Consider the following 23317-nt stretch of genomic DNA (forward strand, 5'->3'; position numbering starts at 1 on the left):
GCTTGCTTTAATTCCCCCATGCCCTGTGCTTCAGCAGGTGATGTCCTGTAGACCTTCCTGCACATTCCCTGGTAATCTGTGCTTGTATTTCCACAAGGACTCTCAGTATGTGCAGGTCCCGCTTTCTGAAGTTGTTGTTCACATATAAGTTATAAACATATAACATATAACACATATAACTTATATTCACATATAAGTTATAAAACACTGTCAGAGGGAGAGGGAGGGGAGATGTTTGTTGATGTAAACCATTTTCCCCCAGTGGTTACTTTAAAAAGATCTTTAAACTGTTATACTTCAAGACAGTTAAAACTGGCAATACTGCTATGATTTTGAAGTAGAGAATTACTGATTTTTGTTTCCTTTGTTGCATTTATCCTTATAGTGTTCCTGTTCTTACCACTGCCTATTCCATTCAGTAATTTGTAGTAATTTAGCTAAGGACTGATATTTGTATAATAGAAAAATCGTTAGTTTTATTTTATTTTGTGGTGCTTACCCACTCTCTTTCTTCTTTTTCCTCTCTGCTTCCCCCCACCCCACATTAAGAAATTTCTTTTGGAGATGCTACTTCTTTATTTGTTTCACAGCTTTGTAGGTGCATAAATGTCAGTGTGTTTGTGCCATTCTGGTAACAGGCACATTTCAAATGTAGGTACATGTTGGAACACCTGTCTCGGATAAGCCGTGTCCTGAAGCAGCCGGGGGGCAATGCCTTGTTGGTTGGAATGGGAGGGAGTGGCCGGCAGTCCTTGACTCGTCTGGCAGCATTCATGGCAAGAATGTGGGTTTTTCAACCAGAGATTTCTAAGACCTATGGTACAAATGAGTGGAGAGAAGATCTGAAAGTGAGTATTAATAACCTGTCTACATTTTTGCCTCAATTTTGGGGAAGGATGTTTTGGAATGTACAATGTTTTAACTGTTGTGTTTTTCAGAGACTTCTGAAGAGTGCAGGTGTAAAAGGCTTGAAAACTGTATTTCTAATCACAGATGCACAAATTAAAGAAGAAAGCTTTTTAGAAGATGTTGACAGTGTCCTCAACACTGGGGAGGTACCCAATCTTTTTGCAGCAGATGAAAAACAAGAAATTACAGAGGTATCTTTAGAAACTCTTTATTTCACCTCCCTTTTCAGCTATTTTGTCAGTTTAGGGTGAAGCATGGCTTTGGGATATTTGCACTTAATTCTGACTTCTTTTTGAGACCTTGGATAAATCAAGCAGTTATTAGTAATCTTATGGAGTAGTTTATGCCAACCAATAACTTTAGTCTGCCCCGACATTCCATTCACAAACCCATTAAGTTGTGCTTTTAGAGAACTTGGATTGTTCACTAATACCCTGTGGCCATACTTATTTTTGTAGTGTATTGTGCAGGAGAAAAATGTACATAATGTTTTCATTAGACAGTTAAGGGCAAAGACATTTTTATAAGAAAACATGGCCTGCCTTTGTCAGTGGACTCTTTGCTGATTAGGGCAGCAGGGCTCTCTTAGAATTTCATAGTCTTGACACTTCTACTCAGAGAGAAGTTGGGCAAAGGTGCTTCATGAAGTTAGGCTCAGAAGTAAAGATGCAATGTACTCAGGCAATTTTTTTTTTAAATAGTTTTTATTCACATATTCAATGGATGTATCTAGAACTTGGTAGCTACCCATAACATGCCAGCAGTAGCAAAGCTGGTTTTTACTCATTTAAATCTGCCCCATCAAAATAATTACACTTTAACTCTATTGTTATTAAACTAATTTTTGTCATTTATTTTAATCTTATGTAAAGTATACATGCCTCTGTGGAAGAGTAATTTGAGTTTTAGGGCTTTATAGTCAGTGCTTCAAGGATTGTTAATTAATTGAGGATAATACTTCTATGAAGTAGATTTTAATTTCAAATATTCAGGTTTCTTCTTGTTTTGAGAGATTACTGTTTGTGGTAAATGAATTAATGGAGTATGTTTTGATGTTTGAAATTTAAATCTTCCTCTTCAGTTAGGTAATTACAGATTATTTTAATATAATATTAAAGCTAAAAAAGTTATTATTTGTCATTGAAAGCTTTGGGGTTTTATTTCGTCAGGGAGCTAATTATGCATTTTGATTTTTCAGAATGTGTCTTAAACCTCAGTCTCATCTTAGCCTGTCTTGTCCATCTGAAACTCATCTTGGGATGGATTTTTTGGTTTTGTTCTGACCTATTCTCAGTTGCTCCGAGGCAGCAGATATGAGCATTTCTAGAGTGAGTTGTCAGGGTCACAGATAAATCTATTCTCAGGGAGTATTTACTACTTTTTCTGGTTTTCTATTTTATTTTGCCTGTTTCATTTATAATAAAATATTTCATTTCATGGTGATGCTGTCACTAACAGGATTGCTATAGGACTTCAGATGGCCTTAATGAGAAATGATAGAACATTTTTTTATGCTCTGCATTATCCCTAAGGGTGTTCGTGCAGTAGTTCAGACTGACAGTAAAGGTGAAGACTTCAGTCCCTTGGCCTTGTTTGCATATTTTGTGAACTTCTGCAAAGAAAACCTCCACATTGTGGTGGCATTCAGCCCCATCGGAGACGCCTTCCGCAACCGGCTGAGGCAGTTCCCGTCACTCATCAATTGCTGTACCATTGACTGGTTCCAGGTATGGGAAACTATTTGTATTGTTTCCTCAAAAAGCTACTTCCACTTTCTAACACTCTATATTTTTATGCCCATTAGACTTTCTTTTGTCTTCTTTGTAGAAGTGCTCCTTGTTTTTCAGAATTTTAAAATTGCAGGCATTTCCTGTAATTTTTTGGGAGCTCTTTGATGTGTGATCTCAACATTTCTGCAACTAAATAAACTTAGATTTTACTACTACAAATTTCTTAGTTTCATGATGGTAATTTGTCATTTTACTACATAATGTGTATGTTTTAAAGGGTTGTTGAACCCAGTTCAATGTGACTGTAAAATGATCTTAATTGCTGCTGCCTGTTAAGCAGATCATTCATTGTAGGAATGAGTAACAAATACAAATCCTACTGCTTATATGTAGATCTATTATAGCAGAATAAAACTTGGAGAGTTCCTGTAGTTAGAGATCCTTACTGCGAGCAGCATTGCTGTCACTAAAGCACAGTCAGCTCTAGAGCTTTGCTTAGTGCTGATGTCAATTGATTTTTCTGCCAAAGGATGACAACAGATACAGAAATGATTGGATAGAATGACATTGTGTAGCTTTGAACTAGAACATCAGCCTGGAGATGCCAGAAAATATTGCATGGGTGGTGACCTTTTTGCCTGAGCTAACTCTTGTATCAGTTCATTATTCTTCAGACACAGCTGGGACTAGTGTGTCTCATTCTGGTGTTTTGAATGGTAAAAATTGATTTTTAAGTATGAAGACTGCCAACAGTTGAATTCTAAAAATTCTTTTCTCCTTACTTCTCCCTCAGCCATGGCCTGAAGATGCCCTTGAGCGTGTGGCCAGTAAGTTCTTAGAAACACTCGAGCTCACAGACACTGAGCGTCAGGGAGTTGTGCCCATCTGTAAATACTTTCATACTTCAGTTTTGGCACTCTCTGAAAGGTCAGTCTACTTCTTTTGAAAACAACCATTAATCAATAAAATAGTGGATGATCGAGTTTAATTACCACTCATTTCTATATTAAAAGTTAACATGACTATCTGCCTGCATAAAGACATCATATAAAATTGTTGAAATTGTTTATTATTATTATTCAACAGTTACATAACTTTGCCAACAATGCTAAAAAAGTAAATCAAACTAAAAAAGTAAATCAAAACTTAAAGTTACTCTTAGCTTTTTATTTTTTTTAATAGGTTCTTGCGAAGTCTGGGACGCCACAATTATGTTACTCCTACTTCTTATCTTGAGCTTATTGCTGCATTTCAGAGACTTCTTACTGAGAAACGAGACAGTGTAATGAAAGCCAAGAAAAAATATGTGAACGGACTAGAAAAACTAGCTTTTGCTGAGTTACAGGTGAGGTAGGACAAATATGGAACTGAAAATAGAAAATGTTTGTCAAATGCAGGTCTTTTCCTGGGGGAGTCAGTCAAAAGTGTAACTTCAGATTTTGTTTAACTCAATCTTCAGCAGTAAAACTCTAAGAAATGTATTTTGCCTTTTCTTTCCTTGTGCTAGAAGCCATACATCTCTAAGCATATATTGCTAAGCAGTAAATGAACAGAGCTTCTCTTTCCTAGATGGTTAACAGGTGACTGTTAGTGAACATAGTTCTTAGAATCAGATGTCAAAAGTATGAGGTAAAAATAAGTCTCAGAAATGTTTTGATTCGAACCTGTTACATCCTTCTGTCAATAAATTAGTCATTAGGTAAGATCTAGGTCTTACAGAAATTCCTGGAAATGGTACTTGACTTTTCTGAATCCTACCTGATTCTTTTGCATATGCATAGGTTGCTGAGATGAGACAAGAACTAGTTCAGCTGCAGCCCAAACTGGAAGAGGCTAAAGTGGAAAATGCAAAAATGATGAAGGTAGAGTTATACAAATAGAACTTTGTGGCTTTTAATCTAAGTATGTCTGTACTGATGTCACTGATATGTGACTTTCAGGAAGTAAAAGTTGAGGCTTTTAAGCTCAGTTCTTGTTTAAAAGAGTTTGCAGTATTGTGAAACTTGCCATTATTTATGCTTATATCCTTAGAACCAAAAGAAAATTACATTCTTACTCTAAGATACAACATAAAGCCTACTCATATGGGGTTTTTTTCCTCAGATAATAGAAGTAGAATCTGCAGAAGTAGAAGAAAAAAGAAAAGTTGTGAAAGTAGATGAAGAAATTGCTACAGAAAAAGCTGAAGAAGCTCAGGCATTGAAAAATGAATGTGAGAGTGACCTGGCACAGGCAATACCTGTCCTGGAGGCTGCAATTGGTGCTCTTGACACTTTGAAGGCAAGCTGACCTAAACTTCAGCATTTGAAAGTGTTATTTAACTCTTCCATTTATTTGGGAATGATTGCACTAAAATGAAAATAATTAAAGTGTTGCATTTCCTCAATTTTGGCAAAGGAAAGGCCTTGTACAGTCGTTCAACCCATTTCCTGTTATGTACTCAGACTTTTGAGCATTTAAAAAACTGTTTATTTGAAGAAAAGCCCACTTTTGGGAAAAGTAACCAAAACCTGAGATGAGCAACAGTGGTATCTATTTCCTCTTTCAGCTGAGGTAGTGTTGACCACCAGTGTCACAGCATTTATTTGTGACTAAGGATTCTCTGGATCTTTGGTTTAAAGGTTTTGTCCTTGTCATGACTTACATAAGATCAGAAAGCTGTATTGTTGAGAAAGTCCTGCAGGAATTTAGTAAAGTAGGAGATATTTTAGTAGAAGTTTAGAAGAATACAAGATGTCTTAGATGGCACAGAAATGTATAAAAAATATTCTGACACGGAATTTTTAAAACCTAACTTTATTTAATCGTAGGATAGGATGCATTGATGCATAGTATACATTGATGGATATTGTTAATTTTATGCTAACACTGTCTCATCCTTTCTAAAAGTCCTCTATTACCAGTTACATTCATTGGTAATGGTGTTATAATTCCTCTTTGTTTCTCTCAGTTCATTTATTGAGTGGCGAGAAAGACATAATATTTGTTATAATTTTCTACATGTATTTTTTATTTTAGCCTTCTGATATAGCAGTTGTCAAAACAATGAAAAATCCTCCATCTGGTGTCAAACTTGTCATGGCTGCTGTCTGTGTCATAATGGGAAAAAAACCTGAGAAAATTCCAAATCCTTCAGGGGCTGGAGGCAAGGTAAAATGGCAGTTGGAAATAAAAATGTAATTCATGTTCTTCTCAACACTTGTACAACAGACAGGATCCCCCAAGGTCCATTAAAGTAGACAACTACTTATGGCCTCTGTCCATCATTCTACTGAAAACTTTCAGAATTCCCTGTTTTCCAAATTTTGTAATGTGCCAAGAGAACACATTTAATTTGCTTAACTCATGTACTGATAATAGATAACACATAACTTTCTAGAGACCCTGTTTACTTCTTGGCTTTGATTTGAAGGAAATGTTTGAGCTGGGGGACTTTCTGCTTTATTATTTATCTCAAGCAGATACAAGGTCATCAGTATTAGATATGCACGAGTTTGAAATAAAAGAGGTTTGTAATTTTTTGTTTGTGTGTATGTTTTAAAGCCTGAAAAGGTATTTCCTACTGTGTTCTGTAGATTTTGGATTACTGGACTGTGAGCCAGAAAATGCTTGGCAACATCAATTTCTTAAGGGAGCTGAAAAACTGTTCCGAGAGCCCTCTTCCAGTAAGGCTTTTTCAGTGATTTTTACTGTGTGAACACCTTCTTGCAGGGAAAAAAAATTAGAAACTTCTATATTAGAGACCTCATTTGTCCAATCCAGTCAGCTTCTGTTGTCACCAGGGATCCTTACAACATGATAGGGTATCTCTGTAGGGTGGGTGTGGTCATGGCAAGTGAGCCAAACTTCCTCAGGGTGAGCCTTGTATGTGACATGTCAGAAGGCTCCCCAGGGTAGTGGGCACAGCACCAAGGCTGCCAGAGTTCATGAGACACTGGGACAACGTTCTCAGGCACACGGTGGGATTGTTCACGTTGTCCTGTGCAGAGCCAAGAGATGGAATTAATGATCCTTGTGGGTCCCTTCCCATATTCTATGACTCTGTGAGTGGGAACAGTATATATGATAATTTCTCAAAATATTCTTCCAGCCTCTGGCACTTTAAATGAAGGACTTCCAAAGCTAGATGTAGTTTCTGTGTGTTTAGTAGCTTTCAGTGGATCTCTCTTGTGTGATTTCTCTAATCCTCTTAAGCTCATGTAAACTTTATGGACTACAAGATCTTTTTACAAAGCATTCCAGAAGTCTACTGGAAGTGGCATGGAAAGCTGTCTCCTTCTGTTTCTTCTGAACCTGCAAACAATTGTGTCTTGAGAAAAAGATAGCAAATAATGAAATTAATGTATTTTATATGAGGGAGAGCATAAAATAAGGCTTCTATGTGACTGTAATGCTCTTAGCACTTAGGGAGCTGCCATATGGAAGATGTAGTAAAACCACAATTATAAAGGCTAAGGACAGGATTAGGATGAAAACAGGAAAAAAACACAAATAGCAACAGGAAGACCAAAAGAAACGAATTAGCAGTGGCTTCTCCAACAGTTAATACTGAAAGATTCTTTCCTATTTCACTGTGTAGAGAAATGACCATCAGTCATTTTGATTTCCAAGTGTCAGCCCCGAGACTTTGCTGAGCTCTGATGCTTTCCTCACCCAGGAAGCCGTCATGCAGAAGATTCGGTCTGAATACTTGACTAATCCAGAGTTTGATCCACAAGTGGTGGCCAAAGCTTCCTCTGCAGCGGAGGGTTTATGCAAATGGATTAAGGGAATGGAAGTGTATCACAGGGTGTCAAAGGTGTGTTTTTGATCTCAGTCCCTCCGTGCTATGGAAGCCTCCTTTTGCTCGGTATGTTCACCCTAGGCATTGTATTTGATATTAAGTTACAAAAACAAGCTCCAAGCATTTGTGTCTCTGTTGTAACTGAGTAGGAGATTGAACCCAAGAAGGAGCGTTTGAGAGTGGCTGAGGAGTCCTTGGCAGAGACAATGACACTCCTGAATCAGAAGAGGGCAGAACTTGCAGAAGTTGAAGGTCGTTTGGCTGCTTTGGAACAAACCTTCACTGAGAAGACTGAAGAAAAGGCTCGTTTAGAATTCCAGGTTGATCTGTGTGCCAAAAAACTGGAACGAGCGGAGAAGTTGATTGGAGGCCTTGGTGGAGAGAAAACAAGGTCAGGTTAAAGTTCAAATGCCAGATTTAACAACCACTGTAGGAACAGAATTTGAATTTCCATTCTCTGAGCCTTTAATGCTGTATATCTGTCTGAGGACTGTAGTGCTTAAGAATGCTTGGGATCTTGAAATATTCCTAATTGTTTGTAATGTAAAAATATGGGCAACAACATCAGGAGAATTGTAGAAGAATTCCTCAACAAGAGAATAAAATACATAAATGAGGTTTTTATGTTCTCTACCTGAAGTTGAAGAATAACAACAAACAGTTGTTTTAACATCAATGTCATTAATGTGGAGGTTTCAGCACCATTTTTTTCTTTATATTCTGCTTGTCATAGATGGGATAAAGCTGCAAAAGATCTTCAAGAGGAATATGATAATCTGACAGGTGATGTTCTGGTATCAGCTGGAGTAATAGCATATCTGGGAGCTTTTACTGCTGCGTTTCGACAAGAATGTACCAAAGACTGGAGCAAACTGTGCCAGGTTAGAAGGTTATCTTAGATTTAAATAAGTACTTACTTTATTGCAGACTGCTGCAAAAAGCTTCAAAAATGCCTTGCCATTTATTTAACGTTAGCCTAGTAAACCTCATTAAGACCAATGGGATCAACTCTGCTGATCCAATATTGTTTGGATTTGAATTTAATTAAATCAGTGCATTTACACTTACAGTAGCATGTCAGAAGTCAGAGCACATCATGGACTTTGTAAGGCTTGATTCTTGCTTAAGTAAAATCTCAGTGTTTTCTGTATTTTGCTTTTAAATGAAAGAATTACATTTAAAATGCAGTTATGTGTAATGTAAAAGAATTTCTGTAACTTACACCATCACTTATTTGTGTGTTAATTAAATGGCTGATTATTCTGTTTACAAAGGGACAGTTCCAAACTAGTTATACAAATGCCATAATTCATAAATCAAGTGATTTGGAGTCACTTATTGTGACTTTAAACAGTAACAAATCAGCACAGGATTGCTGTAGTGATTTAATGAAAGATGCATTCATGAGATGATTTCCAGCTCTGTATGAGTTTCTTAAGGTAATACATTGTCAAAACTTTGCATAACAAAACACCCACATGTAAAATGTACCAAAAATTGGACAAATCAAGAGAGAGTAAATATTCAGTGGGAAAATGTAGTTAGTTATTGAAACCATGGTTTTATTTTTCCCAGGATTTTTGCTTATACATGACTTACTTTGGACTCATAAAAGGAAATGCACATTGTCACCTTGGATTGAAGTGGCATGTAATAAAAGATGTAAAGAAACACAGAATAAAGAGAAATAGGGTTTTCTCTTTTTTTTCTCTTTTACAGGAGAAAAATATCCCTTGTTCTGAGGATTTCTCTTTGAGTCAGAATCTTGGTGACCCAATAAAAATCAGAGCCTGGAATATTGCTGGTTTGCCAACTGATGCATTTTCTGTAGACAATGGGGTCATTGTTGAAAATTCAAGACGTTGGTAGGTGACAAAAAGGTTTAATTTTCAAATCCAAACAAGTTTCCCCTTTTTTAGAAAAAGAAAACTAAATATCTGGAGACAATCTAGCTTCCACTGAGCAATGCAATTGAAAACAGGAGTGAAATCTTTATATCCCTCTCCTGTGAAATGTAAGAGGGATAACACTTGAGAGATTTGTGTATGTAGTTGAAAGCTTTCCTCTCACCAAATTTCTCATTCTTTACGTGTTTAATGATAGGATTCAGGTTATGTACATAACCTGAAGGGTCCAGATCCCACAGTCATGTCAGGTTCTTACAGTTACAAGGTTATCAGATAAGAATTTTATCTTTTATAGGCATTTTTTTGGTGGGAAACTCACATCTATGTAGAAAGAATTCTTTTAGGACCTTTAACACCTTTTTTTTTTTAATTCCTATTGAAATATTATTTCAAAGATTATATGTATTGCGTTATATGAAAACTTGTGTTATCTGCCTGCAAATAATCTGCACTCAGTGAAAATATAAGAATATAGAATTTTCTAGTAATGTTCTTGTGATCCATGTTCGCTTAAGAATTAGTCTTCATGACAGATTCAGATTACTTTCAGATTGACAATGTGTAATTCCATATTTAGAATATTGCTTAGTTCTCTGAAGGTGCAGTTAGAGGAAGTGTTTGATATCTTTTATGCCTGACTAATTAAAATACATACATATAGACAAAAGTAGCACATGCAAAGAGGGACAAATCTGTTGAACAAATTTAGAAAATTTACAAATTCTACAAAATTAAAATATTATCACCTTTTCCCACCCTGCTTACATTTCCAGTCTTACACTGGCTGAAATACCAACATCTCAGATTAAATTCCAAATAATTGTTCTTTTTTTTTTTTAATTGAAAAATCATATGGGAAGAAACTCAAAATCTGTAAAAATTAATAGATTCTAAATATTGAGAATTCCAGAGGAGAGGCAGAACAAGATTTTACAAGAAATCTGCATTATGTGTATTATATGTGTATTTTATAAAAAATGTTATAAGTATTTTTTGCAACTTTTGAAACTATTTCTGCTATTACTTTTCAAATGACGATAAAAGACCTGCACATCCATTTTACACTGATCTCTTAAAACAACATAATCAAAATTGTGTCACTTCTTCCTCGACAGCCTGACACAGAAACGTGTGAAAAAGCTGAAAATTTTGAAAAACTCCTGCGAGCACTGAGTAACTTTCTCGTGTGTTCTAGGCCATTAATGATTGATCCTCAAGGGCAAGCAAATAAATGGGTCAAGAATTTTGAGAAGGAAAACCGTCTGAATGTTATCAAGATCAGCGACACGGATTATATGAGAACAGTGGAGAACTGCATCCAGTTTGGGACTCCACTGCTGATGGAAAACGTTGGAGAGGAACTAGATCCATCTCTTGAGCCTCTGCTGCTCAAACAGACCTTTAAACAAGGTAGAGCAACATTAATTTGGAACCCTGAAGTGTATTACATTCCTGTCCAGCTCGTAGTCTCTGGTACTGTCTGATGGTTTCCATGGTGCTCTCTGATTTAGCACTGCCTGTGGCAAGAGAAGGGGAATTTCACAGCAGCCTCAAGTTTTATTTTTTATTAGTTGTCATTCCCCTCTACCACAATAGTGGTTTTATGTGAAAACCTCCACCTTGTCACTATAGGAGACTAAGTAAATTCTGCAAATGGGACATTGTCAATGAAATTGTTTTGCTTGTTCATTTTTGTGTGCTTTAGGTTTATAGTAATATTTGCTAAATGCTGTACAAATCAAGAAAAGCTGTCAAGGCCTTTTGCTTAAGGCACAGTTTTCTTCTCTCTGACACTTGCTAAGTAGCTATGAATTTGGTTTTCAACTTTTATTTTCCTCCTGTAAAATGACAGAAAAATGCAGATAAAGACAAATATGTTTTCCTTCCTTCTTATATAGTTTATCTTTACTGGTTTTCATGTTCATAATTAAAAAAAAAAAGGAAAGTAAAGCTCAAACACTTATTTTTTTCTCCTTTTTTTTTTGGTAGTTTCCTCTCCTTTTTTCAGGCAGGTAACTCAAGGAAAGAGTAGTCTGTAAGAATATAATATATGACAATAATTCCACAATTCTCTGTTACCATCCTGGTTTTATTTTGTATATGCAAATTGAAAGTACAGTAGTCATTGGATTGACTTGGTTTCACCTGCTAAGAGTAAAATGTGGCCCCATTGAATTTGCTGAGAATTTTTCAAATTATCAGATTTGTTTATTAATTTTTACCTTTCAGAAAATTTGTCACTGACAAGAAGTTTGCTTTTATTTAATGAAAAAAGTTGGAGGGGTTTCCTGTAAATAATTGGAGTAAAGCTTTTTTTTTAGCATTTCTCCTCTTAATTTTAGGAGGCATGGAATGTATCAGGCTTGGTGAATCTATTATTGAATATTCCAGTGATTTCAAGTTTTTTATTACCACAAAACTAAGAAATCCACATTATATGCCTGAACTTGCTACGAAAGTTTTATTACTGAATTTTATGATAACACCAGAGGGACTTGAAGACCAGTTGCTGGGTATTGTCGTGGCAGAGGAGAGGTAAGTCTCTCTGTATGGCAAATGACCATTACATTTTTTTATGTCATAATTCCAAGGATATGAGAGATTAATTTATTGCATAGCAAAAGGAATGTTACATGGTGTAAATGTTGCTCAGTAATAGCTTTAAAAAAGCCCAGATTGTCATGTTTACTGTGGGGTAGGTAAATATAGCAGATGGGAAATCATTGGTTTTTCATGGCAATTGTCTCCTGAAATACTCCTTGAATATTAGAAAACTATGCAAACATTATTTCAAATCATTATTGTTGTTTTTGCAAAGCTGCCACACAAGGATGCAGAGTTATGAATATTTCATTTTGAATTTGTTTGAAATAAATGCAGAGTACCTCTGAAAGTGTTTATGGGTCATATTGGAACCCTCACAGCGATACAGAGTAGTATGGTGTTGTACAGACATGTCTGTGCAATTGGGCTAAACTCTTGTTTGCTAAAAAATGTGTAAACTGGTTCTGGATATTCCATGGTGTTTTTTCAGGCAGCAGAGATATGATAAAGGAAAAGTAGGAGGGATTGTTGTTTGCAAAATGCTGGGACATTAAAGATTAGACCATTGTTTCCAAAGACTGAATGGAAGTAAATCTTTATTCACAATCATAAATAGATGTTGAAGAGCAAAGTTTTATTTAAACTGAAGAGAATATCCACAATTACTTATTGCAGGAAGAGGGAGTCATTTTCATGGGCTTCTTCTGCAGGCAGTGGAAGATGAGCATTGACTGATTTTGTGGTTTGTGTTTTTCTTCATTAGGCCAGATTTAGAAGAGGAAAGAAATGCTCTCATTGTTCAGTCTGCAGCCAATAAAAAGAGTCTAAAAGAAATTGAGAAGAAAATTTTAGAAACTTTACATTCATCTGAAGGGGATATTCTGGAAGATGAAACTGCCATCCAGGTCTTGGATTCTGCTAAAGTAATGTCTAATGAGATCACAAAAAAACAGCAGGTAAGGAGAGTGTATGTGTGCTTCCCTTAACTATGCTTAGAAATTAAATATTACATTTGCAGCTGGCAGAAGGATTCTGAGTTAGATGCACAGCACAAGGAGCAATTCTGTACTTGTGAAATGTGAAGAGCAATAAAATTGGATCTATTCTGGAATCTTCACTGTAGTTTCTTCAGTCATTAATTTGAAATGTTTTAAAGCATCTGTGCCTGTAAGAACTGAGTGAAAAATATTAAATTCTGAAGTTAAGGTAACATATTAAGATAAAGGAAGGAACTAGTTTTTAAAAGAAAAAAGTATTAAAGAAGACATTAGTAATCAGTAATTAGACTAATATGGCTATGCAAGATTCTTTTGTTATTCTTAATACATAAAATACCAGCTGAAGTCAGTGAGAGCTAAATAATATTGATGAGAGAAAACAGATTTTTTTCTTTACATTTTTAATTACTATAGATTTTACACAAATCAAATATTAGTGTTTTCTGTAGGCTGATATTTGTTTTACTGATATTTGTCAATGACTATCAAATGTAATCTCAGAATTTGTCTGATAGCCAAATTTTGAAATACTTTTTTATATTCAAAGTATTTTTGTATAAAGCCGATTTCTAGTAGAATAAGTACAATTTAAATACCTGTTAAATGTATTTAAATACTGAGTTTAAATACAATCAGTCATATTTTTGAATATTACAGGTAGATTGATACTTTTGATGCATGGCAACTGTTATGCCTCCTTTGTTGTCATTACTGCCCCCTGTAGCACAGGTAAATGGATCAGGCAGTGGTGGGGCCAACCCAGCACAGGCATCACCTATTGACGGCGCCTTCTGCAACATGGAAGTTGCCTTACTCTGGTGTTACAAAGCGCTGCATAGAACTCTTTTAGTAATGTTATTAGGTAGTAATATCCCTGAACAAACAATACTGAAGGCTGTTCTCTGTCCCCTACTGTTGACATTTAGGTTGCAGAGAAAACCGAGCAGAAGATCGCCGAGTCGCGGGAGGCCTATCGGCCCGTGGCACAGCACTCGGCCGTGCTGTTCTTCACCATCGCAGACCTGGCCAACATCGACCCCATGTACCAGTACTCCCTGAGCTGGTTTGTCAACCTCTTCATCCACTCCATTCATGACAGGTAAAGAGAGTCTTCATTCTCTTCTTATCTCTCCATTTGGAAACCATTTACCTCCATAAACACAGGCTTTTGAGGCAAAATATGATTTGTTAATGAAGTAATTGCTGTTTTTAGTTACTGTTTAAGTGAATCATGGATGGTAAGCATGTGCTGTATTTTTAAGAAGATGTATTTATTTTTAAGGATGTACTCTGGGTCTGAACTAGTCTACATTATGAACACTGAGTGCCACCACTTAACTGTGGCAAATTGATTTCAGCTCATTATGTTGCTTGGGACTTTTAAAAGTGCTATCAGACATGAACTGTAGTTGAAATTTTGGGGAAACTGGCATCCAAATCCCTTGTGGAGCATGTGGATCTAAAATATATCCTGCACAGCCCTAAACAGATTGAGATTTCTTAACTCATTGCCCCTTTTTCAATTTGAAGTCTCAGTTTCTCCCTTCTTTTCCTTTTAGTAATAAATCCAAAATACTGAAGAAGCGACTTCAGTACCTGAATGACCACTTCACATACAATCTGTACTGCCAAGTGTGTCGCTCCCTGTTTGAGACTGACAAGCTGCTCTTCTCATTTCTGCTCTGCTGCAATCTGCTCATGTAAGATCACTTTGGGATAGTCTCTTAGTAACAGAAACTAATGATGTATCATGGAAATGGTTAATTACATTAACTATTAATTACAATGTGTATTGTCTGTACATGGACCATTCTTCCTGGCCAATTTGTAAAGCTACTCTATTCCCAGAACCCATTATTTTCTATAAAGCCTTTAAAAATCAGGAATAATTGCACTCTTAAAAAACAAATAAGCAGATATTTGGAAAAATGCTTCACCGAAAGGGTTGTCAAGCCCTAGAATGGGCTGCCCAGGGCAGTGGTGGAATCACCATCCCTGGAGGAATTTAAAAGCCATGTAGATGTGGCACCTGGGGACATGGGTTAGTGGTGGCTTGGCAGTGATGGAATAGAAGCATTCCTAAGTGGCAGTGAAGTGCAATTAATTTTAAACACCAGTTTATATTATTTAAAATTGTATCTCTATTACTGAATATATTTTTCTCTATTTTTTTTAATACAGGGCTAATAACGAAATAGAACGTCAAGAGTTTATGTTCTTACTAACTGGGGGTGTGGGTCTCAAGAATGAGTATCCAAATCCAGCTCCATCTTGGCTGTCAGACAAGAGCTGGGATGAATTATGTCGTGCAAGTGAAATGCCAGCTATGAAAAGACTGAGGTATAGTAAAATATTGATGTGAATTGGCCTTAATTGGTTTTGAGCAACACGTATGTAACATGCTGAAAGAAATGTTTGCTATACATTTTTTCCAAATCAGTGCCAGAATGCCAACAGGGTAAAACCAGCCCCTTTTTTCACCATTATGTTTTCTTCACTTATTTCAGTCAGTCGGATCATTAATTATAATATTATTTCATTAAACTATTTTTCTAAACTGTTTGAGGCATTGCCTAAAGAAACTTTTCCTTTAGAATGCCTCTGTGGTAGAGAAACTGTTTTAAGGGATCAGTGAATGCCAGGGCAGAATTCCAGTGTAGTTCTGGGGAAGAAGTTTTTCTGGTAAAATCTGATCTTCTGAAATAAGTAGAATTTCACCCTGGGTTTAAATAGAATTTAACACTAAATGCTGGAGCCAGCATTACTGTACAAGTCTTGCATATAAACAGCTGAGTGCGAATATTTGGCGCATTTGGATCTGAGTGCAGAAACACTGCTCTGTTAAAGGAAATTATTTGAGGTGTTTGGTGTTTCAGTCCCTTTGGAGTTTTAGTAACAATGTGTATAATGATCCAGCCTTTAAATAGCCTGAGAGTTGTCCATTGCAGAGGAGTACTCTGCATGTGGTGTGAAGGAAAATACATTTGTTTCCCTGGTTGAATTTCCTGGTAATTTTCTTCAGTTAAAGTGGGGTGTTTTCCTGAAATACTGGAGGCAGACAATTCACCCAGACCTATGAAGGTCCAAGCAGTGCTGTCTGGAGGAAGGGACAGAACTTATTGTCAACTTGGAACTTCTCAGGTGGAGTCTGTTGGCAGCAGCATGGGGGGATTGGTGGGAACAGGTTGTTTCACCATTCACCATGGAGCAACTCAACTGTGGGATTATTTTTTGATGTAGATATGAAGTGGCATATATGACAATACGTGATTGGCCTTTGATAAACATTTAAAAAAAAAAATCCAGATTTTTACAGTAACTGTGGGTGTTTTTCTCTCTAGGAGTCATGTCTGTGAAAATATAGGTGAATGGCAAAAAATGTATGACAGCAAAGAGCCCCAAAGCTTTCCATTACCAGAAGAATTGAATAATACATTAACTGAATTACAAAAGATTATAGTTCTTCGGTGCTTAAGACCAGACAAGGTAAAATGATGTGTTATGGAGTGTTTGCAGACTGTTCCATGCTTTATAGCATAGTTTGCAGTGGCTGTTACAATAATAAATCTGCTTTTCCTCATATTTTACTAAGAAAATCAATGCTATTCTTGTTTTTCAAGTGAGTAATACAAACACCACAAGCATCACTTGAGAATTTTTGTCTGACATTATTTAATCTATGTTTATGTTAATGATTTGCATTTGCTTTTTTTTTTACTAGATTAGTCCAGCTATAACAACATTTGTTACAGACAAACTGGGAAAGAAGTTTGTAGAGCCACCACCTTTTGATCTATCAAAAAGTTACTTAGATTCAAATTCTACAATCCCCTTAATATTTGTGCTATCTCCAGGAGCAGATCCTATGTCTAGTAAGTATACACAGAAAGGGAAAACAGTAGTGTAGAACAGCTTTTCAGTTTGGAGACCTGAAATTCCCCTTCAATACACAAGGAGATTTGAATACTTACTTTCTGCAAGTAGATTTGAATGTATCATGTCACACTAGTAAAATTCTGTGCTCCCCTAAGCACAGGAATTTGTAAGTACCTGTAAACAAAATAGTAATAGAAGTTTTTAAATATATTATTTTCTACCATAACTTCTTTTTCATGAAGAAATGCTGAAATCTTGTGCTTCCCGTTCAAGGCCTCCTGAAGTTGGCAAATGACAGAGAAATGGTGGGAGACAAGTTTCAGTCCATCTCATTAGGCCAAGGCCAAGGACCTATAGCTACAAGAATGATTGAAACAGCAATGGAAGAAGGAACCTGGGTTTGTTTACAAAACTGTCATTTAGCTGTCTCCTGGATGCCAATGCTGGAGAAAATATGTGAGGAGCTTAACAGTGAAAAATGTCATCCAGACTTCAGACTTTGGCTTACAAGTTACCCTTCACCAAAGGTATGTGCATTGCCCAGGATTCTGTACTTGGGGAAAGGAAAAGTTGATGGCATTTTGAGGGAATATTTATATACCTGAATGAGCTGATGATAATGCAGAACTTCTCTGAAATACAATGAGGCTTTGAAGAAATAATTTAATCAATCAAGGACATTTAAAAAATAATTATAAACATAATAATCTCAAATTTCCTTTATGATATTTTGATACTGTAATGTGTGATATTTTGTGTGTTTTTACTATCACCAAGTTTTTGTTTCACATAAATTCAAATATTTAACCTTACATTTTATTTGTGATGTAATGAATACCTAGAAAACATTTTAAACTACAGGTTTGTTACTTACAGTAAGGTTTCTCTTAATACATTAAAGACAACAACAAGCTGTTGTTCTTTAAAATGTAATTTCTTGCAGATAATTGCTTATATAACAAACCCAGAGTAATAATATATTTTTAATATAGCATCTATTCCACACTTTCTGAATGCAGTTTTTGCTGGGTTTTACTTCTAGTTCCCAGTAACCATTCTGCAGAATGGAGTGAAGATGACAAATGAACCTCCTACTGGTCTCCGGTTAAACCTGCTTCAGTCATTTCTCTCTGATCCTATTTCTGATCCTGTGTTCTTCTCTGGATGCCCTGGAAAGGAGCTGGTAATGTGCACATCCTATGAAGTTTTTGGATTTGTTTTTGGGTTTTTTTTTAATTCACAGATGTATTGATTTCTGTCCAGTGAATATTGTAAGCTAAATTTTTTACTATGGTTGTCAGTTTAGGTTTTGCAATTATGAAGATGATTAGTTAAGAATTCCCTCTGCCAGGTAATTTCACGTGGCAGTATTTCAAATGTGGTGTTCTCTGTCCAGGTTATACACCAGCAGGAGCTACAGACTAGTTAATAATAACTGCTCAATGATGCTTTGTTCTTTTGCTTTTCTCAAAGGTATGGGAGAAACTGCTCTTTGGAGTTTGTTTTTTCCACGCTCTTGTTCAGGAGAGGAGGAAGTTTGGGCCTCTCGGTTGGAATATACCCTATGGATTTAATGAATCAGACTTGAGGATCAGTATCAGACAGCTCCAGGTAAAATCATGGATTGCTCCCTGTAACTCTGGCCTTGGGAAGCCCAGCTGGTAGTCAAAAGAAGCAGTGCAGCAGAAGTTACATCAAATGTTCATAGATATTAATGACTTAGCAAGGAATGTTAATCATATTATAAATATATTTAAAACTACAAATTAAATAACAGATTTGTTCTTTGTGAGATTTATATTCCTATAGACATAAGGAATATAATAAGTGTGTATAAGTTTTATCAAAGTTAAAATGTCATATATAAGAGCTCACTGTGCTTTAGGTAGTACCATGTCACCTGTTATGGTGCTTTGTAGGAAGAAATTTTCTTTTGTTAGTTAACAGAACCTCAGACTATTCTCCTTCCCCCAGATGAAATGGTGAACACTACTTGACCTTGAATCTTCTGTAGGCACTGTGTAGAAAAGTCAGGAGAGTTACAACTGAATTACAGAAGTTAATGAAAGAGATCAGAGGGTACTGAAGACTGGGAGAAAAATTAAGTGAAATCCACCTTTGTTTATGACACAGAAAAGTGTCCATCTAGTTTAGACTGGCAAAACCATCCACTTATAAATAATTCAAGAATGACTTGGATGGCTGAGTAATTTTGATATTCATAAGAGGCTTTTACTATTAACGCCTCTTTATTTTAAATAGTAATTTTTACCTAAAAAAAAAAAAATTTCACAATTTGAATTTCCAACACTTACGGAGAAAACTCCATAAAGTGCAGCTTTGCACATGCTTTAGCTGCCAACCTTCTGGTCTGTTAGGTCACACTGTTGTTCTGCAGATCTGGCAAGTCTCTAGAATCACCCATGTCTCCTGTTTCAGCTGTTCATCAATGAGTACAGCCATGTTCCTTTTGAGGCTGTCTCTTACCTGACTGGGGAGTGTAACTATGGAGGCCGAGTGACAGATGACTGGGACAGGCGTTTGCTGCTGACAATGCTGGATGACTTCTACAATCCAGACATCATTGAAAATCCTCGCTACACTTTTTCTCCCAGTGGCAACTATTATGCTCCACCAAAAGGCACATATGAGGAATACATTGAGTTTATTAAGGTAAAAAGTAGCAACAAGCTTTTGAAGTGTTCCAGTGATGAAACACTACGAAAGAAGTACTTAAATGTTTCTCTGCCTTAGAAAGGTTGTTTTGCAGAAAATTAGATGGTGTGCTAGGCTTCTTGCCTAACACCCCTGTATGATCCTTGCTGTGATCCAGAATGTTTCTGAGAGGGAATCAGTAAGTAGGTAGGAAGACCTATAGCATAGATAATCAAGAATTCCTTGGAAATGTCTTTTTGTATGAGAGGTGATGGCTCTATCACCAGCAATTGCCTGCAAATACCTGCTCCTAAGGTCCTTATCCACCTGCAGTTAACTCAGTGGTAGTTTTTCACTCGACTTCTAAAGAAACCTTGGATCTGATTCCTAGTGTGCTGCTTTATCCATGCAGATGTTTATTATTTTGTTCTAGAGTCTTCCCTTTACTCAGCAACCAGAGATATTTGGCTTGCATGACAATGTGGATATTGCAAAAGATCTTCAGGAAACTAAGACCCTCTTTGAATCTCTGCTTTTAACACAAGGAGGAGGCACTCAGGGAACTTCTGGGGGAGGTGACAGCACCCTTTATGCAATTGCAGATGATATTCTCAGCAAGGTATTGTATTATGCAAATGACTTCCATTTATCTTTTTTCAAAGCAGAAATTCCTTAACTACAATTTTAAGTGTCAAATAGATTTCCTGTTGGAAGAAAAACCTTCTGGGAAGAATTTAGTGCAATGTGCAAGTAAGAACTGGTGTGGCTGTATCAGACCCCAGCCATATTTCAGTTAAAAGAAGTTTTATTAAATAGGTAGAATACAGGAGAAAGAGAGAGAAAATAGAGCAAAGAGAACTTGAAGAACAGTTGATTAATTCATATGAACAGGTTTAAAATTAATAAATTGAATGGGATTCATAACTTTTCATGATAGTAAAAATTCTAAGTGGTTTTTAAAAGATGAACATGAAAAAACCCTCTAATTTTTATTTGGATTGAATTGCTGAACACTGTATTGATAGGATACTACTCAGAAAGTTTAGTGGTATTATTACTCTGCAAATATTTGCATTTGCGTGCCTTGAATGGTGAAAACCATTGCATAATGGTATATGGAATGATTTTCAAATATGTTGTCATTTACAGCTTCCAAATGATTTTGACATTGAAAATTGCCTACTTAAATATCCTGTGAGATATGAAGAAAGTATGAACACTGTGCTGGTGCAAGAAATGGAAAGATTTAACCAGTAAGAATGTTCTATTTTATTATAATTCTATTTGCAGGAAAAATTTCCTGTGAATCATACACTGTAGGCTCTGTTGTGTGAAATATTTCATTTATTTTGTTCCCTTCTAATTGTCTGCAGTGCTATCTGCAGTCCAAGCACCATTGCTCCTTGTGGAAGGTCAGAGTGTAGGATGGCTGTCAGGAAAAATGGTCTAGGGGCAAAATGAACTGAAAGAGAAAAAATATATGATAGAAGAAGGGAGTGTGAGGAAGCTCTGGGAAGAGAGAATGCAATCAATATTTTTATGTTCCTTTTTTTTTTAACTTCCCCTTCACCATCTTTATCTTCAATTATATTTTATTTTCCTCATATTTCTGACCTGTAGGGTAAAGGGTTTAGAAACTGTAATACATGCACAGTTATAGTTTATGAAACCTTTTCCTTGATAGATGGAAATATTTCTGTATATTTCTTTATTGTCTCATATACTTCTGTTTGTAAAATTTCCTTTTCCCCCTCCTTTTTTTCTGCTGCCTTTTTTCCCTAGACCTTATTTCCTCAATTACTGTCCTAGGATTACAAGCCTATAATCACTTTCGTTTTTCTGTTTGGTTCCCTGATCTCTTTTTTGACTTTGTTTCCTAATTTTCTTTCTTATCTTAGCCTGCCTCTCCATTCCTTCTTTCTGGTTTTTCTTTGTCCTCCTCCTTTTCTATTTGTCTCTTCACATTTCCTGCTCCATTTTCTCCCTAATTCTCTCTGGCCTTCAGTCTCCAAGTTATCCTTGTTGTAGACCCTACCCACCTCTTCTTTTGGAATCTAAACCTTTTTCCTTCATCTAGTATATGGTGGATAGATTTGGAGTTCCAAATTTATCCTGTTACCTAACAACACAGAGTATATCAGAGATAACAAAGGAAATTATTACTGTTCCTAGTCTTAAATAAATCTGCACAAATCCATGACTTGACAAATGTGGCTAATTGTGTATACGTGTGTGTGTATATATATATATGTATGTGGGTATGTGTATGTATGTATTAGGTGTACAAGTTCTATAGATGATTCCATAGTCATTTTTTTAAAATTTCTTTCCATTGCCACTGTCATGTTTTACAAATCGTGCAAAACGTGTGGAAAATGTTTTATTTTCTAATTCCAGTTTAATCCGAACTATCCGTATTACACTAATTAACCTGAAGAAAGCCATTAAAGGACTGGTTGTTATGGATGCTGAGCTGGAGGCTCTGTCTGGCAGTCTCCTTATCGGAAAAGTTCCTGAGAAGTGGGCACAACATTCCTACCCAAGTCTAAAGCCATTAGGGAGCTACATTGTGGATTTGCTAGCAAGGCTGAAGTTTCTACAGGTGATGTACAAGAGGCAGGGCTGCCAAATAGTTAATCTGCTTTTTCATATCATTTGTCCTTTACGTTAGAGGATTATTGGGAAAGGAGGGATAGGCTTTGTTTAGATTTTCTGAGTACAGTTATGGAGAAGATTGTCAAAGAGTGTGGGATTTCTATTCCTGACTGTTGAATGTGTCACTTTTCTCCTTCCAGGATTGGTATGAATTAGGGAAGCCCCCTGTTTTTTGGTTGTCAGGATTCTATTTTACTCAAGCTTTCCTAACTGGAGCAATGCAAAACTATGCTAGGAAACACAGAATCCCTATTGACCTTCTGGGATATGAATTTCAGGTATGGAAAAGTTTTATAAATTAATATTTTATTAATCTGAGTCCTGATGTTGTGGTGAGATGTAGTAAAGAAAACCTGACTGGAAGATTCATTTTGCAACTAACTCACTGCAATCTGAAGACATACATGTATTTCTTTGGTATGGTTGGCATACCATATATATATATATATGTGTGTGTATATATATATATGATAAAATATGCTATATATATAATATATATTCATAATATAATATATAATATAACATCTGTTGAAAGGGTATATTCAAAGTAATGCAAAGTAATTCTGTCATTGGACCTGGACCTCCACTCAAGAAAACAGCCTATATGGTTCATATTTGTCTGTGTGATTCAAGCCTCATTTTATAACCTCAGTAAAGACAATTAACAAACCCACAGAAATCTACTCTCTATGGTTTTGAATAAAAGTAGCACTGAAAGGAATTCTCAGTTTGGATTGATCTGAAAATTGGCTGATGGCATAATACCTCAAAAAGCAAAGAGCAGGGGAAGTTTAATAACATGGAAAATTTACTTCTTGTAGGTTATTCCTCAGGATACTGCTGATACTGCCCCAGAAGACGGTGTTTATATCCATGGATTATTTTTAGATGGAGCTCGCTGGGACAGGACAAAGTCAGTAGCCAAGTTTTTTCCTGTGGTTCTGGAAAGCTTTCTTAGATGCTCAAACAAGATTGGCTGAAATATTTTGAGTGATACTTTTCACGTTACTGAAATAACACGCCAAATTAAATACTCTCTCATTCATGGAAAATGGGGAAGAAACAGCCAACAACCAAAAAACACCCACCAAACCCCTCAAGCCACAAATAATTGCTTTGTTGCTTTCTCTCCCCAGGGGAATGTTGACTGAGCAGTATCCCAAAGTGCTCTTTGACGCCATGCCAATCATTTGGATAAAGCCAAGTGAGTATAATTTCTCTGATATGAGCTATTCAACAAGAAATTACAACAGTGGTTTC

At 36.1% G+C, this 23317-nt stretch overlaps 1 protein-coding gene across 3 annotated transcripts in view; it reads left to right on the forward strand.

The window, feature by feature from the left end:
* DNAH12 (dynein axonemal heavy chain 12) overlaps window positions 1–23317 on the forward strand; it is a 61798-nt gene that overhangs the window by 36620 nt on the left and 1861 nt on the right. For 2 of the 3 annotated variants that reach the window (XM_017832363.1, XM_017832361.1), the window contains 31 exons: window positions 656–848; window positions 939–1100; window positions 2442–2636; window positions 3433–3566; window positions 3822–3984; window positions 4421–4501; window positions 4743–4919; window positions 5658–5789; window positions 6215–6304; window positions 7297–7437; window positions 7572–7813; window positions 8156–8303; window positions 9142–9287; window positions 10525–10739; window positions 11672–11864; window positions 12637–12829; window positions 13798–13970; window positions 14431–14571; window positions 15053–15211; window positions 16213–16357; window positions 16593–16743; window positions 17021–17274; window positions 17790–17930; window positions 18221–18358; window positions 19187–19420; window positions 19836–20021; window positions 20552–20655; window positions 21800–22004; window positions 22198–22335; window positions 22879–22970; window positions 23194–23261. In XM_017832363.1, the coding sequence (XP_017687852.1) occupies window positions 656–848; window positions 939–1100; window positions 2442–2636; window positions 3433–3566; window positions 3822–3984; window positions 4421–4501; window positions 4743–4919; window positions 5658–5789; window positions 6215–6304; window positions 7297–7437; window positions 7572–7813; window positions 8156–8303; window positions 9142–9287; window positions 10525–10739; window positions 11672–11864; window positions 12637–12829; window positions 13798–13970; window positions 14431–14571; window positions 15053–15211; window positions 16213–16357; window positions 16593–16743; window positions 17021–17274; window positions 17790–17930; window positions 18221–18358; window positions 19187–19420; window positions 19836–20021; window positions 20552–20655; window positions 21800–22004; window positions 22198–22335; window positions 22879–22970; window positions 23194–23261 (4934 nt within the window). The remainder of the gene's footprint in view (window positions 1–655; window positions 849–938; window positions 1101–2441; window positions 2637–3432; window positions 3567–3821; window positions 3985–4420; window positions 4502–4742; window positions 4920–5657; window positions 5790–6214; window positions 6305–7296; window positions 7438–7571; window positions 7814–8155; window positions 8304–9141; window positions 9288–10524; window positions 10740–11671; window positions 11865–12636; window positions 12830–13797; window positions 13971–14430; window positions 14572–15052; window positions 15212–16212; window positions 16358–16592; window positions 16744–17020; window positions 17275–17789; window positions 17931–18220; window positions 18359–19186; window positions 19421–19835; window positions 20022–20551; window positions 20656–21799; window positions 22005–22197; window positions 22336–22878; window positions 22971–23193; window positions 23262–23317) is intronic. The other variant, XR_001877628.1, reaches the window with a different exon arrangement.

Source organism: Lepidothrix coronata, unplaced genomic scaffold (genome assembly GCF_001604755.1).
Source record: "Lepidothrix coronata isolate B3197 unplaced genomic scaffold, Lepidothrix_coronata-1.0 Scaffold202, whole genome shotgun sequence".
Taxonomy (NCBI): domain Eukaryota; kingdom Metazoa; phylum Chordata; class Aves; order Passeriformes; family Pipridae; genus Lepidothrix; species Lepidothrix coronata.